Genomic DNA, 16,326 nt, shown 5'->3' with positions numbered 1-16,326 from the left:
GCAGTCGCACACATTTCTTCTAATTTTATGTTTTAGTAATGAGTAACAAAGATGCTTAGTGGAAATATAACGGAGTAAACGTATACATTTTATCTAGGAAATGTAGTGGAGTAAAAGTGAAAGTTGCCATAAATTGAAATAGCGAAGTAAAGTACAGATACATGAAATTTCTACTTAAGTACAGTAACAAAGTATTTGTACTCCGTTACATTACAACACTGGTCGCGACCCACGGGTGGGTCGCAGGAGATTTTATTTGGGTCGTCAGCAAAATTTATGTTGTCAGTTTTCTAGTAGGATATAGTTTGTTTACCACAGTCACGTCCCTCTGTGCAATTTTGCATTTAAAATAGCTCTGAAACTGGGGGGCGAACGCGTCGCAGAGGGGACAGCGTGGACATCTCACTCGCAAAATGAAACATTTCTGTGGGGCGCCTGCCATGGACCTCGCAGTTGCAAAATGCAAGGGACATGAATCAGCCTATTTGCACGAACATTAACAGACTCCAGCTCTTCAACTTGACCAATTAAAATCTAGTCAACTTAAGCAGACATCCGTATACCAGACATGGCTATTCAATTTGCGTCATAGGTTGTAGATACACTGTAGTTTCAATTGTAGATGCACTCTTTAAAGTTAATGGCAACCTCCTCACATTCCTTATTATAAAACGCTCAACAGTGCATTATATTAGCCTACTATTTAAATGGACATTTTAAACACTTTCCTCTCGTTTTCCACCTCGCAAACTCTACTAGGCTACAATAAAGGCGCATTACTGTATCTTTTGACTATTGTGCAAAAGCCTCTTGTTCTGATATTTATTCATTTCACATTTTTACAACAAAGCTGGTCACAGCCTTGGTATACGGCCTACAAACGCTTAACTCCAGAGGAAAATGTGCATTCAACTTTCCAAAATAAAGAAACCTCCACGAATAGGCTACAATATAACGACTTGATGTTTACATAGGAATTGACGGTGTTATGGATCCATTTGTCTGCAACGTAGCCTACAACATCTCTCTTTAGAAATATAGGATAAGCTTACTATGCTGAAGAGTGACGACTGCGTAGCATGCAAGAATACCCCCAAGAAAAGTTTAAGAACCTGTGGCCTTAAACAATATGATTGCATGCAGGTTGCATGTTAGATCTGAAGTGAGATGGGTCGCGATGGTCTGTCATTTTTAAAAAGTGGGTCCCCAGAAAAAAAGTTTGGGAAACACTGCTTTAGACCCCTCTTAAACGACCCAAAACTATCACAGGAACGGAGAGCACTGGGCAACTCATTCCACCAACATGGAACCACTGAGGAAAAGAGCCATGAATTAGACCTAGCGTTTATGACTGGTCGACACAACAAACACTCAGTTCTTGTATATATACTGTAGGTCTTGCATATAGTTATTTTTTCTCATCTTAACATAAGTAATCAACTGAGAAATTTTCAAGGTGGTATCTATTTTTCAACATTTTTACACTATTCACCTTTAGTGTCTCACCTTAATTATCTTACAGTATTATGCTAATTATGCAAATTGCCCAAAGTGCAACTTTTAGCAACCAAGTTGAATTCCATCCACTAGGCCTATAGATGACATTTCTAACAACATTTCAACTAGACTGAGACCAAACATACACCCTTGATTGACAGCAAGAGCCAGAGTTTTCTACGAACAGTACAGTAGAGTTTTCTAGGAACAGTGTTTAATTACTGAGATTACACATATGGGATAGAATAAAGCCACTTTATTAAAATAGGCCATAATTATTTTTCAAGATAAAGGGCATTGAATATGTGACAATAAGTTTTGACAGTACTGACGTCATATCTTGTAGGGACTAAGCCATACGTCAATTCATTTAAACATGATCTTGCAGGCTCCATCATGACAAAAAATACCATAAAACAATAAAATAATCAAATAAATAGCTGTAAATGCATTGAGGTGTGCCTGAGGTAGAGGGGAGAGGCTGCTGGCAACATTTCAAAAGGCAGTTTCAAGTCTGGTATTGATGCTTTTAACAGTGGAAACAAGTATTTAAAAGTCTGAATAAACAGCTCTGCATAAGAATCTCTGGACAAGGAAAGTGCGAATGATCAACTATATAAAAGTGCTCAGAGGGAGATGGAACACAGAGGAAGAAGTATGTGTGATGCAGAAAGTCCGCACATTTAAAAGGGCTCTATGTCCTGGAGTTACACACACGTTAAAAGGGCTCTCTATATGTCCTTGAGTTACACACACGTGTGATCCACACATTTAAAAGGGCTCTCTATATGTCCTGGAGAGTTTTATGTTTCTGTAAAAATGAGGGGGAAACTAAACTCTGGAAAATGATACGATTCTGTCTCAAGACAACCAGGAGCACATGATCAGAGTGCTAGTAAAGGGATCCCACAGCAGCTGCAGGCTTGGAGTTGTGATCAACACTAGGGTTAGGGTCAATATTAGGGTCAAGGGTCAATATTAGGGTTAGGGTCAACACTAGGGTTAGGGTCAATACTAGTTAGGGTCAATACTAGGGTTAGGGTTATGGCAGTCAACACTAACTGTTGCTCTCATGTTAGCATGCGCATCTCACTCAGTCACGCTAAGCAACACAGCACTGATCTTATACGGTCATTAGGCTGTTACTACAGGGAGCACTGATCTTATACGGTCATTAGGCTGTTACTACAGGGAGCTCGCAGCATCCAACCACTGCAGTCTCATATATCACCACTGCAGTGTCACATTGACACATCACTGGTGTGTCATATCACCACATCACTGCAGTCTCATATCACCACATCACTGCAGTCTCATATCACCCCTGCTGCAGTGTTATTGCATCTGAAATGTGTTGTCTAGTGGGCAGTGTGACTCCACTGTGGAGTTTCCATTCAGTCCTGGAGCGTCCTTATTGTGTGATGTGTCCTGTCCTTATTGTGTGGTGTGTCCTATGGAGTGTCCTTATTGTGTGATGTGCCCTCTTATTGATCCTTATTGGGTATTGTGTATTGCAAGTGCATCCTGGATGAACTGTAAACTCCGCTTGTAGAGAAAAGAATCCCTCTTGTCTGGTTTGCAGATGTTCAGATGATCCACATCCACTTGGATAATTTCTCCAATGCCGAGATCTGCCAGGAGAGGAGCACAAAGCCCAGTGTCACTTAGGGATGGGAATTAACAGGCATTCAGGGGATTATCAAACTAGACTGCTGACAAGGTGACAAGGTAGTCATAGCTGTCAGGTTAGTTCCCTCATATTAATTTGGAGCATATTCTGTGGATATTAATCTACAAGGGCAACATGAAACACAGAAATCACATATGAAACACACATAAATATCAAAGAGTTTGGGAAGTGGAAAATAACATGAAATGATACATACTGGACTACATACACTGGACACTGGATAGTGGCATAGTGGCTGTAGTAGTGACATAGTGGCTGTAGTAGTGGCTGTAGTAGTGGCTGTAGTAGTGACATAGTGGTTGTAGTAGTGGCTGTAGTAGTGACATAGTGGTTGTAGTAGTGACATAGTGGCTGTAGTAGTGGCTGTAGTAGTGACATAGTGGCTGTAGTAGTGACTGTGGTAGTGACATAGTGGCTGTAGTAGTGACGTAGTGGTTGTAGTAGTGGCTGTAGTAGTGACATAGTGACTGTAGTAGTTACATAGTGGCTGTAGTAGTGGCTGTAGTAGTGACATAGTGGTTGTAGTAGTGACATAGTGGCTGTAGTAGTGACATAGTGGCTGTAGTAGTGGCATAGTGGCTGTAGTAGTGACATAGTGGCTGTAGTAGTGGCTGTAGTAGTGACATAGTGGCTGTAGTACTGACATAGTTGTCTTAGAGAGTTTGCTAAACGTCCATTTAATGAGATGACCACCATAGGTCGTAGATCAGTGGTTTTAGAAGAGATCTCGCACACTGTCCTTTCCGTGTACAAATATTTATTAGAATATAACATAACGTTTCAGTCTCAGACCTTCATCAGGTAAATAATGGAATTGCTGAAACTGGAATACCTGATGAAGGTGTAAAACCGAAACGTTGTGTTATATTCTATTAAATATTTGCATGTGGAATAGACAGTGTGCTGGATCTCTTCTAAAACCACTGATCTACGACATATGGTCATCTCCGAAGCACCTATCCCCAAAAAAGAGGTGTGCTTTGCCACTTTGAACATTTAAAGAGTTAAAAATATGTGAAACCCGGTGATAAGCGGGACAGAGTTTAAAACGTGTGAAACCCGGTGATAACCGGGACAGACCTGCAGTCTGCTCTGGCACCACCAGTATCTTGATCATAGGGCCGATGGTTGTGGGGAGAGTTTCTGCGAAGCTCAGCACTTTGATCTCTCGCTCTTTGGCAATGTTCAAGAAATTGACATTCAATTCTTTAAGTGCAGGCGAATCTGTGGGAAACACAAAGCCTTAAACAGACTGCCATGTGACAGAAACATCAAAACAAACCATTAATTAAGTGGCTTCATGGTATTTAAGGTGCTTTCAGACCTGCCAACCTTGAATTTTTTTTTTGGTTAGCACCTCGAGCCAAGAAACAAGAATTGCTCATGTCGGCCTTCATGCATGCAGCCAAAATCAGACATAGCCATACACGCAAGATACATTTTGGATAGCGACTAGGGGTGTAACGGTTCATGTATTCATATTGAACCGAAACGGTACAGGCGTCACGGTTCGGTGCATGAATTTACACGGAGAATACACGGTATAAAAATACATAAAACGAAGTGTGCGGATTAATTAATGTCATGCGCAATTACTGTTAAGTAGCCTACCGTACGAGAGTTACGGGAGTTCTTTAACGACACCTAACGCTAATATGGAGGAGCATCTCGCTGCAGCCTGCGGGAAGACGGGGCTTGACATCAAGCCCAGCCCACATCCAAGTCAGCCATGTTTTTTTGTATTACGTCACGCAGTTTAAAATTGCTGGCGGCGAGAGGGAGGCAGTCAGCAGAGAGAGCCAGGACTCGCAACGAGACTGAGCGAGCTGCTAGTGCTACATTCTACAAACCAGCAACTTACTGCAAAACACGTTTTATGGTGTAATTCAACACGTAAACTGTGGATTCAAACCAGTGCAACAACTCGCAACAGCACCAACGTTTCCATAAGAACGGCGTTGTCACTAGTGCTGGGCGGTATGACCAAAAATGTATATCACGGTATTTTTCAAAATTCTTACGGTTTCACGGTATATGACGGTATTTTTTTTTCATGCATAATCAGATGTTCACAGCATTTTCTACAGGTTGAGAGAGGAATTGCTGCAGTACATTGACTAAGGATGGTCTATTTTACTGTCATGATGTAGAATAACTCCACACTAGTGGTAATGCAGTTTTGCATGGCCCCAGAAAATGATGCTGTTTACAAAGAGCCACTCATGATTCTAATGAAGAATCTAATCAGAATGCAAAGACAATAGCAGTCAAAATACAGAACTTTTACTGTGCAAATTTCACAAACATCTTGTATAAAACCAATACAAAAAGTAGTGCAACTTGCAATAATTATACTTTTTTGAAAATTATACAATTTAAAATAAAACCTCTCTGCTAATATGCTTACTCTGTCAAATAGGCCTATCAGAAACATGCCTTAATGTTATTGTGTGGTTTACATGACGTTAGTGGTAGGCTAACGTTAACTTCATGTGGATATGGATGTCTTGTTAGCCTGCCATGAGCTTCGGTTCGGTTTGCTAGGCAAAACATTAACAAAAAAAGTTCGTTTTGGTGCACTGATGACAGTCAGGATCATTTCTAACTAGCCAGCTAGTATTGCTCAGTGCATGTCTATAACATGCTTTACTTGCTATCTGGATAATTTCAGCGAATATTCTTAAGGTGAGATGAATGATAAGAACATTAAACTTCACTGTGTTCGGTGGGTTGCTAACTAACGACATCACCTCCTACTAGCCAGCTAGTTACAGCTGTTGAACAATCTCAATAGAATTTTTGTGACGGTAAATCCCTTTCAATGCAGTATCCCTTAACGTTTTTCCTTAACTAAAGAAACAATTTAAACACCCTTAAATAAACCCCCTACCTAAAGAGAAATTAAGCCTTAAGGGTCATACTTCAGGGGAAAAATGTAGATGTTTTGTGTTTACCCTCACCATGCCTCACAGTGGCACCATGCGGTGCGTGTGAAAAAAAGTCCCGTCTGAAACACTGTCGCGCGGCGCAGCGTTCCAAACGTTGTGTAATAACATACACCGGTATGGCGGTATATTAAAAATTCATATCATAACGAAAATATACACCGGTATCCGGTGTGAACCGGTGTTACCAGATATACGGTTTCTGAGATTCTGAGTTTCCATGGGTGGAGTCGGGTGGAGTTTAGCGTGAATATTTATAAACGGAGGTTGACGTCGCCGTCGCCTAGAGAGCATTCATGAAGCGTGACTCAAATGGAACTGAAAAATGTTGGTAAAGAATCTAGAAGACTACAGCAATTTTAAATCGCTTTTAAATGTTGATATGGGATATTGTGGAAAAACGTGACAATTTCGGCGACCACTGGTGGTCGAAAAAGTGTACGATTAGGCAATTTACGCCTATGTTTTGATCTTGTGTAGCTTTGACAGGCTAGCCTACAGCCTATCAAATGGTCATTACTTTCGTTTAGCACTTAAGGTTGTAATGTCAGTGGGACATCATGGTAGATGTCTTGAAAGTGTTAGTACATCATCTGTTTTTGTGTGTGATGTCCAATGAGTTTCGAGGTTTGGTCATGCATGCTTGCCTACACAAACATGTTAGCCTAGTTTGACAAATGTACTTGTGCTGCATTACAATGCCCAGCTAGCTACCTCTGTTGCCAAAAATGCTTTATTGGACATTCTGATATCTTGAAGTCTTGTGAAATAATAAAACTTGTTTTATACAATCATGTTGTTATTGTACCATTAGGGAAGCAGGGCATTAATATGGGCCATGCACTTACAGTATATTGGTTATGTTTATCCATAAAGGTCATAACTGCATTGTCAATATGCTTTATTACCTTACAAGTACTGTCTAGCTTTACATGGATGATGCCTTCTGTAAGAGAAGTCCTTCAGATACACAAGATGAATGGGTTATGGTGTGGTGAATGGGTATGAATGGCTGGGGGGGGGGGGCTATAACGTAAAGTTCATCAGTCATCAGATAGAGGTGAATGACTACATATGGGCTGATTATAACAGGTAGTAATCTGGCCCTTCAAACCCCAAATTAGTCATGTGATGCATAAAGGACCCCAGAGGAGTTTTTACCTTAAAATAACGTTTCCAAAATCATTTTGAAAGCCCATGAACTCTTAGTTAATGGCATTTTGAGCAGGTCTTATCGCTTTGAAAGTTTACTGTTCAGGTAGGAACAGAGAAACACACCCACTCCACTGTATTTGATGCCAGACAGGCTCATATCTTGCTGTTCTATATGCATGCCCATTGATTTACATTTTCGACCAAATCTGCTGTTATGTTCTATTCCCTAAGAATATTAGGCTAACTTGGCCAGACTCCCTCTTACTATGTAAAATTAAAATTGAAAAGAATAAACTGCTCTACAATAGATAGGGCACCCCATTTCTGTCCTTTGAAGGCTGATTACCCAAACTTTATTTTGTATATCCTTATCCTTGCACACAATTTTTTGGTAGGGTAATATATATATTTTTACAACTTTGGCTTGACATCAGTATTAAGCTTAACTCAATGTTTTTTGTCTTGAAGATAAAATGTGATTGCTGCCAGGGCTGGCAGGCCTACCACTGAATGTGTAAACTGGCCTGACACTGAAGGACAGTTTATATGCCCTGGCTGTAAATAACTAATACAATAAATTGTTTTCACAACTTTTTGTGTGTTTAATTATGTGTAGTAATTCCTATATTATGTCTCAGAATAGCAAAGTTAACCACCCAGATGGGAAGAGGCTGGCGGAGGCCCACTTGTTTCGCTGTCGCCGGCGGACCGCTGAGTTTTTCCACATCGGTTCTACATCGGTTTTACAGTTACAGGCGAGCGAGAGAGTGGTGGATAAGATGAAACTGTGTGTCGGCGTTGTTCAGCAGTTTCATCTTATCCACCACTCTCTCGCTCGCCTGTAACTGTAACTGAAGTTCTCAAACTTGCGATCTTAAAGAGACCAGCGGATCCTCTTACTCTTGTGGGTCGCCACCTTAGTGCTGCTATCTCTGACTGACTGACTGACTGGCTGTTGTTGGGTATGTGAGTGGAAATATAACATGCTACACATATTCAAAGCCAACACCCAGATGATAGGCTACCAATCACTGAAACGAGAAAAAAAAAACTTCCCCTGCGCTTCACAAGCCTTTGTATACACATACAAATAGGGCCAAAACCTATGGCTTAAATTAAATGATTTCGTAATGACAAAGTTATGTAAATCGCTTGGTAATTACCTTTATGTTGGGGTAACTTGTAACTTCTCACATGAGGAGCTGGTAGTGTTAAGTGCATTGACAGTAACAGAAAGTGTCAACGCTAACCAGGCTAATAAACAAACCATGCTACGGTGAGTTAACGTCGAAGGGCAAAGTCACGTGACTTCTAGTTGTAGTCTGTTTATGAAATGAAATAAGCAATTTCGTTTTTTACAAGAAGGCAAAATAGTGTGATATTTTCACACTTAGTAGGCTAGATTATTACTGTACACACACTGAAAAATATTGAGGCAAATTGTAGACCCTTCCATTTACAACTAAACACGGATGTTGAAGCTCTTGCTTAAGTGGATTTTTAAAAATCATTATTCTATTCTATCGAATTTGCACTTTCAGAAATAAGAGATGCTGTTGGCCTATTTTCAGTTTTATAGCTGATTGTCTTATTTTGTTTACAAGTTACACGAGTCTGGGTACTTATTGTACTGTTTAGCCTACATCTTACACACTTCAGGCTGTTGCAGATAGCTCAGGGAAGAGACTGTATGACTCTAGGTGGTACAGCCTGAGACATGTACAATAAAAAAAAAATTGCTTTCTGCATTTTTGTTTTGCTTTTCCCTCCATTGTACCGAACTCGTACCGAACCGTGATGTCTGAACCGAGGTATGAACCGAACCGTGACTTCTGTGTACCGTTACACCCCTAATAGCGACCCATCTTTAATGTCGGATATCTAAATTTGATACAATGTGTTCCTGAAAGTGCACACTGAATCTTTTACAGTAGCTCTATAATGTTGACAATCTGTTTTAGAGCCTAATAATCCTAATTTATGAAAAACACTTGTGGTGATAGGGACTGATGTGGATATTCTTATATGTGGTTTCTATTCAATCATGTCTGGCCTATTATTACCTCTTTCCAATCCATTATTACTTTTGTAAATAAATACCTCAATCCCTCATGTTATGCATATTTAATTCATCTGAACATAGGCTACAGTAGAGTACAGTAGTTTTTTTTTAAATACATTCAATGTATAATTAGTACCTGCTGACTAATGCAAATTACTGATTGAATTTCACTTGCACATGCACTCAGTTTCTTTCAGATGGCGGTGTCTTTCTGTCATCTGTGAGGCTGCAATGATTACATTATCCCAACTAAAGCGATAGGTGCAACATGCTGTTTTCCCTTGATGAAAGTGAAACCATGAGTTTTCCCACATCTCAACTTTGGCCAAAGTTTTCAGAAATAATCGTTTTCAGTTTCAGTGGAAACCTCATTGAAATAATATGCATTTTCCACATGGGGTTTTAGAAGCCATCTGTCTCCTTCTAGCCACAGTGTTTTTGTTGCAAACATAATCAACCTAAGCATGCTCAGATGACGTGATAAACGAGGCGCTGTTGCTCACCTGTCCATTATCGTAAAGCCTGATTTGATTGGTCTGCACAGCTCTGGTACGAGCATAGTTGCTCCACAACGGAGCAATGCCAGACCGAGCTTCCCGACCTCAAATGTTGTGGGCGGGACTAAGTTCGGCTGGCACCCTAGGCTAGGCCTAGTTGAAGATTTGAAAACCTGCACTGATTATAGGCTAGGCCTACTACACACACACTGCACTGATTATAGGCTAGGCCTACTACACACACACACACACACAAACTGCACTGATTATAGGCTAGGCCTAGTTGAAGATGGAGGATCATACCTATTCTCGAGCACATGAGAAGGAGTCGTCAAAGAAGCGAAAATGACAAAAAGAGAATGTGATAAGAAAAACAACAAAATGAGACGCTATAAGAAAAACAACAAAACGAGAATTAAAAAGAGAACGCGATAACAAAAACAACAATGAGGGTGAACATTGGAGTGGCTTTTCCCAGAAGTTTTATAGTTGATTGGCAAACTATAGCATGGTTATGCATAACGCTAGAATGAGCTGAACAAAGTCCAGAATATTTTTTTCCTTGCATCAAAGATGAAAAAGACAGCCTAGATGTAAGGATTGTCTACCTAGTAAAATCAATCCGTGTGCTGCCACGGATGACAGGAGAGGAATATTTTGTATATCGAAGGGCACTGTAAGTTATAGTTATTTTTCATTACTTTGCACAGAAAGTATCCTAAACTGACTAAATAGCTAAATGTAATTTGTAATTGTTTTCTAAAGTAACCTCATCACTAGAAGGAACGCTGGAAGAAGTCGTACTGGAAGCCATGTTAATCCTGGCTACCATAGGAGTAACATCGCACTCGGAATGGGAGTGGCTAGAAAGTAATATTCAATTGGTTGTCATCTACAATTTCACCGCTTGATGGGAGAAAATTCTTATACAATGTAGCTGTAAGCTCACCTCATCAAGTCCTTCATTTAACCCACCGTTGGCTGAATAAAAAAATAGCATAAAGAGTGGCCACTATACTTTGCCTGTCACTCTCACTCGTACTATATTGCTTAAGCATAAAGAGTGGCCACTATACTTTGCCTGTCACTCTCACTCGTACTATATTGCTTAAGCATAAAGAGTGGCCACTATGCTTTGCCTGTCATGTGAGTGGCCACTATGCTTCGTCTGTCATTCTCACTCGTCACTTTCTCTCTGTATCTCACCCTCGCATGACATTTATTTGAGGATGATTTCCGGAGTAGTTGGATGTCTGCTCGTTTTTGCGTAGTTGGATGTCTGCTCATTTTTGCGTAGTTGGATGTCTGCTCGTTTTTGCGTAGTTGGATCTGCTCGTTTTAAGTATATAAGTAGTATAAGTATAAGTATATATACTCTTTTGATCCTGTGAGGGAAATTGGTCTCTGCATTTATCCCAATCCGTGAATTAGTGAAACACACACAGCACACAGTGTACACACAGTGAGGTGAAGCACACACTAATCCCGGCGCAGTGAGCTGCCTGCATCAACAGCGTCGCTCGGGGAGCAGTGAGGGGTTAGGTGCCTTGCTCAAGGGCATTTCAGCCGTGCCTACTGGTCGGGGTTTGATCCTGCAACCCTCCTGTTACAGGTCCGAAGTGCTAACCAGTAGGCCACGGCGTAGTTTTAATTTAAAAATCGTACCCGCATACTTTGATGTGAAAATGCATGGTTGCTACGCAAAGTGCGTACAGGTTGGCAGGTCTGGGCTTTATGGAAATTAAGGTTTCAGGCTTCGGGTTTGAGATTCAGGAACTTTGGTGGGTGTGACCAACAGGCACTTAAAAAGCTTAATTAATTCAATAAAACAATCTCCATTCTGTCAGCAACGTTCAGGAGTACCTCTACAGAGTTCTCTCACTTCTATGGAGGGGAAGAGCAGGAACCGCACGTTGACCGAGTACTCAGCCATGAAGGTGCCGTGGTGGGGAACGCTGTAGAACAGGATTCCCTTGGTGTTCTTCAGAAGCGGCTGCAGATCGGGGTCCCTTGAGGCATCTAAGAGCATCTTCTTCACCAACAAACCTGAAGAAAAAACAAAAGAATGTTGCACAACTTTTAGCTTTTTAATCAGTCACAATCTCATGAAAACACCATCAAGCTCTTGGTAAATGGACTGCATGTATATAGCGCTGTTCTACTCCTCACACATTCATAGACCAGTGACAAAGGCTTGCCATGCAAGGCCCCAGCCACCACAACTGGAGCAGTTTGGGGTTCAGTGCCTTCCTGTATCAAGGAATTCTTGAAAGAAAAGACAATTAAATTCTCGATACATATGGCAGACTGGAACACGACAACCTTTTAGAAAATCAGCTTATTGGCTATTTACCCCAGAGTTAGATAAGAGGATATATACAGGTTGGTGTATTCCTTTCATACTAAATACATTCATATGATTGTCTTCAATAAAAAAGGTGAGGTGTGTACCTCCCATGCTGTGTGCCACCCAGACCACCGGTCTGTCTCCAATACCCGCTGCCTTCAGCTTCTTCAGCAGCTCACCGCTCCGATACGCCAGAGACTTCCTGCACAGCACAAGCACTCTGGATCACACACAACCCAGTCATTGGGTGTGCAAGTGTGTGTGTGTGTGTGTGCGCTGTCTTCACGGAGAAAGTATCTCGAGGGAGAAAAGTATCTCACACAACTCAGTCTTAAAGGAGAAAGTATCTCGAGGGAGAAAAGCGCACCGTTCCGTAGGTGCACAGTGGAGTGGGAGAAAAGAAGGGCTTCAGGATGCATTGTTACGTTGCCCTGCAAATATAAAAGTAATGACTGGCCTATGTAGATTAGCCCATGTTATACAGAAGTAGATGTTCTATAGATCTAACAGGTCAGCTAACGCAAGGATGTCCAGCCAGCTGCTGCAACTTCTAGTGAGATTAGCCACACACATACACAACCCACACACACACACACACAACCCACACACTCACCACTCCAATACACCTACTGCCAGAGTAGCAACGAGGCCAGAGGTATGACATGACACAGAAACTTTCACCTGTATTAATTTCTGGCAAGCATCGTTCAACATCACATTGGAGAAAGGAAAGTACCACTTAATTCACAAGCAAAGCAAATGCACTGCTCAGAGCTCACTCTGGCTATGACAAGACACAGTATAGAAGTGTGTCAAATAATATTGAAGTATATTAAATATTTGAATTGGGCTGTTAAAATATTGTTGCATGTATGAGTAGCCAACAGAGGAGGAAAAAAGCAAACAGGGTTCTGTATCCCTTTAAAGGGCCATCAAAAATTTAGTAATTTATTAACAAAAGACATTTTTACTTTTACTTCTTTACTACTTAGATGAGAATATTTACTTTTACTTTTACTTAATTATACTTGAGTATGGATTTTCAGTACTCTACCCACCACTGTGCCACCCACCCTGTCTTACACCACCCCGTCTTGGTGTGTTGGGGTGAGTGTTGGGGTTAGTGCTGGTGTATTGGGGTTAGTGTTGGTGTTGGTGTGTTGGGGTTAGTGCTGGTGTGTTGGGGTTGGTGTTGGTGTGTTGGGGTTAGTGCTGGTGTGTTGGGGTTGGAGCTGGGGTTAGTGCTGGTGTGTTGGGGTTAGTGTTGGGGTTGGTGTTGGGGTTAGTGCTGGTGTGTTGGGGTTGGTGCTGGTGTGTTGGTGTTCGTGTTGTTGTGTTGGGGTTGGTGTGCTCCTGATAGTGTTGGGCTTGGTGTTGGTGTGTTCCTGATAGTGTTGGTGTGTTCCTGATAGTGTTGGTGTGTTGGTGTTGGTGTGTTCCTGATAGTGTTGGGCCTGGTGTTGGTGTGTTCCTGATAGTGTTGGTGTGTTCCTGATAGTGTTGGTGTGTTGGTGTTGGTGTGTTCCTGATAGTGTTGGGCTTGGTGCTACTGTGCTGGTGATAAGTGCCGGTGTGTTGGGGTTAGTGTTGGTGTGTTGGGGTTAGTGCAGGTGTTGGTGTGTTTCTGATAGTGTTGGGCTTGGTGCTACTGTGCTGGTGTTGGTGTGTTCCTGATAGTGTTGGGCTTGGTGCTACTGTGCTGGTGATAATGTTGGTGTGTTGGGGTTGGTGTGTTCCTGATAGTGTTGGGCTTGGTGCTACTGTGCTACTGTGCGGGGTCCTGATAGTGTTGGGCTTGGTGCTACTGTGCTGGTGATAGTGTTGGGCTTGGTGCTACTGTGCTGGGGCACCTCTGGTTTTCAGCAGGACATTTGGCTCTCCAGTCACTCAGGTGGGTGTCGTACTCGACCGAGAGAATACGCAGGGAGGGGCAGTCGCTGGCCAGCCATGACTGTAGGAGAGTAAACAACCAATCAGATGGACAGTGCCTGGAAATTGCATAATAATGAACCAGTCAGAAAGCAGAGGGGGCGGGAGATACAGCACCTTTGGCCAACACTCGGTGTAGTCCTCCCGCCCTCTTGGGCCAGTGCCGTCTTCTGATTGGTCCAGGTCCTTCTGCCTCCAGGTCTTAAAGGCCGCCCCCAGGAGGCCATGCACGAAGAGCACGTCTGCTTTCACTGGCTGACTGGGGCTGCCATGGCAACACAGGAAACAAAAATGACAAATGTGTACAGTGTTAAGCACCTGACATGGACCTCCGTCTGCGTCCTGGGGGGGGGTTAGGGTCAGGGTTAGATTCTGATGGGCTCACCTGGTGCGGCCCTGCGGATGCAGCACGTACACCCCGTCCTGGTACTTCTCCTCCACGGCGTCCCGGTCCAGGTTGGCCAGCGCACGGGCAGCATGTGACGCCTGCATGATGTGGGGGGACTGGGCCATCTCAGCCAGAACAGTCAACCAACCTGGGTTTACAACACAACAACAACAACAACAACAACCTGGGTTTACAACACAACAACAACAACAACAACAACCTGGGTTTACAACACAACAACAACAACAACAACCTGGATTTACAACACAACAACAACAACAACAACAACCTAAATTTACAACACAACAACAACAGAAACAACCTGGATTTACAACACAACAACAACAACAACAACAACCTGGGTTTACAACACAACAACAACAGAAACAACCTGGATTTACAACACAACAACAACAACAACAACAACCTGGGTTTACAACACAACAACAACAACCTAAATTTACAACACAACAACAACAACAACAACATCCTGCATGATGTGGGGGGACTGGACATTGAATCAGATTAGACCGTTAGCATTTCTGCTATAAGCTAACGGTCTAATCTGATTCAATGAGCTGGAGCTAAAAGTGTTACTGTCAGACTCAGAGAACGGCTGGATGAACTGGGGAAAGGTAAAACTCGACAGTTTAACTCAAGGGGAGGTGGAAAATGAATGTATTTCCCCAAATGGTGGAATATCCCTTTAAGGTTCAAAATCACTGCTGACAGCAAAGTGTGCATAGCTGTACATAGCTTGTGGTGGGCTCAGGGGGGCATGGTTTCACAGGGTCTGGGGTGGGCTCAGGCCTAGAGTTAGAAATACAGGGTCTGGGGTGGGCTCAGGCCTAGAGTTAGACATACAGGGTCTGGGGTGGGCTCAGGCCTAGAGTTAGATATACAGGGTCTGGGGTGGGCTCAGGGAGGCATGGTTTCAGGCCTAGAGTTCACGCCATTGTACAGTAATGGAGCAGTTTTAATTTATGTTGAATACAATGGCACTGGCACTATTTATGAAATGTGTATTATTGTTATTATTATTATTATTTATGTTGAATACAATGGCACTGGCACTGTTTATGAAATGTGTATTATTGTCCTGCTCCTTTGTGAACATTCTGAACAGGAGAAATAAACCACCTTTGCAAGAACGGCTAAGCCATCCACTTGCTGGGAATGGTGGATTGAATTTGACCGGCATGCATCCCGGAAAATATATTAACAGCTGAACTGTTTTAAATATTAACAGCTGAACTGTTTTAGTAGAGGGAGAGAGACAGTATGCGATATTAACAGCTGAACTGTTTTAGTAGAGGGAGAGAGACAGTATGCGATGCGATATTAACAGCTGAACTGTTTTAGTAGAGGTAGAGAGACAGTATGCGATATTAACAGCTGAACTGTTTTAGTAGAGGGAGAGAGACAGTATGCGATATTAACAGCTGAACTGTTTTAGTAGAGTGGATTGAATTTGACCGGCGTGCATCCCGGAAAATATATTAACAGCTGAACTGTTTTAAATATTAACAGCTGAACTGTTTTAGTAGAGGGAGAGAGACAGTATGCGATTGGCATCAGCGTTTTGGCAATAATAAACATGCGCACACACACACGCAAATACAGACACACACGCGCACGCAAATACAGACACACCCACACGCACGCAAATACAGACACACCCACACGCACACACGCAAATACAGACACACACACATACACACACACGCACGCAAATACAGACACCGACACACACACGCAAATACAGACACGCACACACGCACGCACACCTGACTGCACTATATCGGCATGGTTGTTG

General features: G+C 42.3%; 1 protein-coding gene across 1 annotated transcript in view; it reads right to left on the bottom strand.

Annotated features, from left to right (window-relative positions):
- Positions 1-1,738: 1,738 nt before the first annotated feature.
- The window catches only part of serac1 (serine active site containing 1), a 46,544-nt gene continuing 31,956 nt past the window's right edge, over positions 1,739-16,326 (bottom strand). Inside the window, exons 12-18 of the mRNA XM_048250328.1 lie at positions 14,508-14,658; positions 14,240-14,387; positions 14,044-14,144; positions 12,298-12,395; positions 11,710-11,892; positions 4,268-4,411; positions 1,739-3,128 (exon numbers count right to left, since the gene is read on the bottom strand). Of these exons, the coding sequence (XP_048106285.1) occupies positions 2,992-3,128; positions 4,268-4,411; positions 11,710-11,892; positions 12,298-12,395; positions 14,044-14,144; positions 14,240-14,387; positions 14,508-14,658 (962 nt within the window). The 3' untranslated portion in view covers positions 1,739-2,991. The remainder of the gene's footprint in view (positions 3,129-4,267; positions 4,412-11,709; positions 11,893-12,297; positions 12,396-14,043; positions 14,145-14,239; positions 14,388-14,507; positions 14,659-16,326) is intronic.

Source organism: Alosa alosa, chromosome 8 (assembly GCF_017589495.1).
Source record: "Alosa alosa isolate M-15738 ecotype Scorff River chromosome 8, AALO_Geno_1.1, whole genome shotgun sequence".
Lineage (NCBI taxonomy): Eukaryota > Metazoa > Chordata > Actinopteri > Clupeiformes > Clupeidae > Alosa > Alosa alosa.
This window is presented reverse-complemented; position numbering and strand designations above follow the sequence as displayed.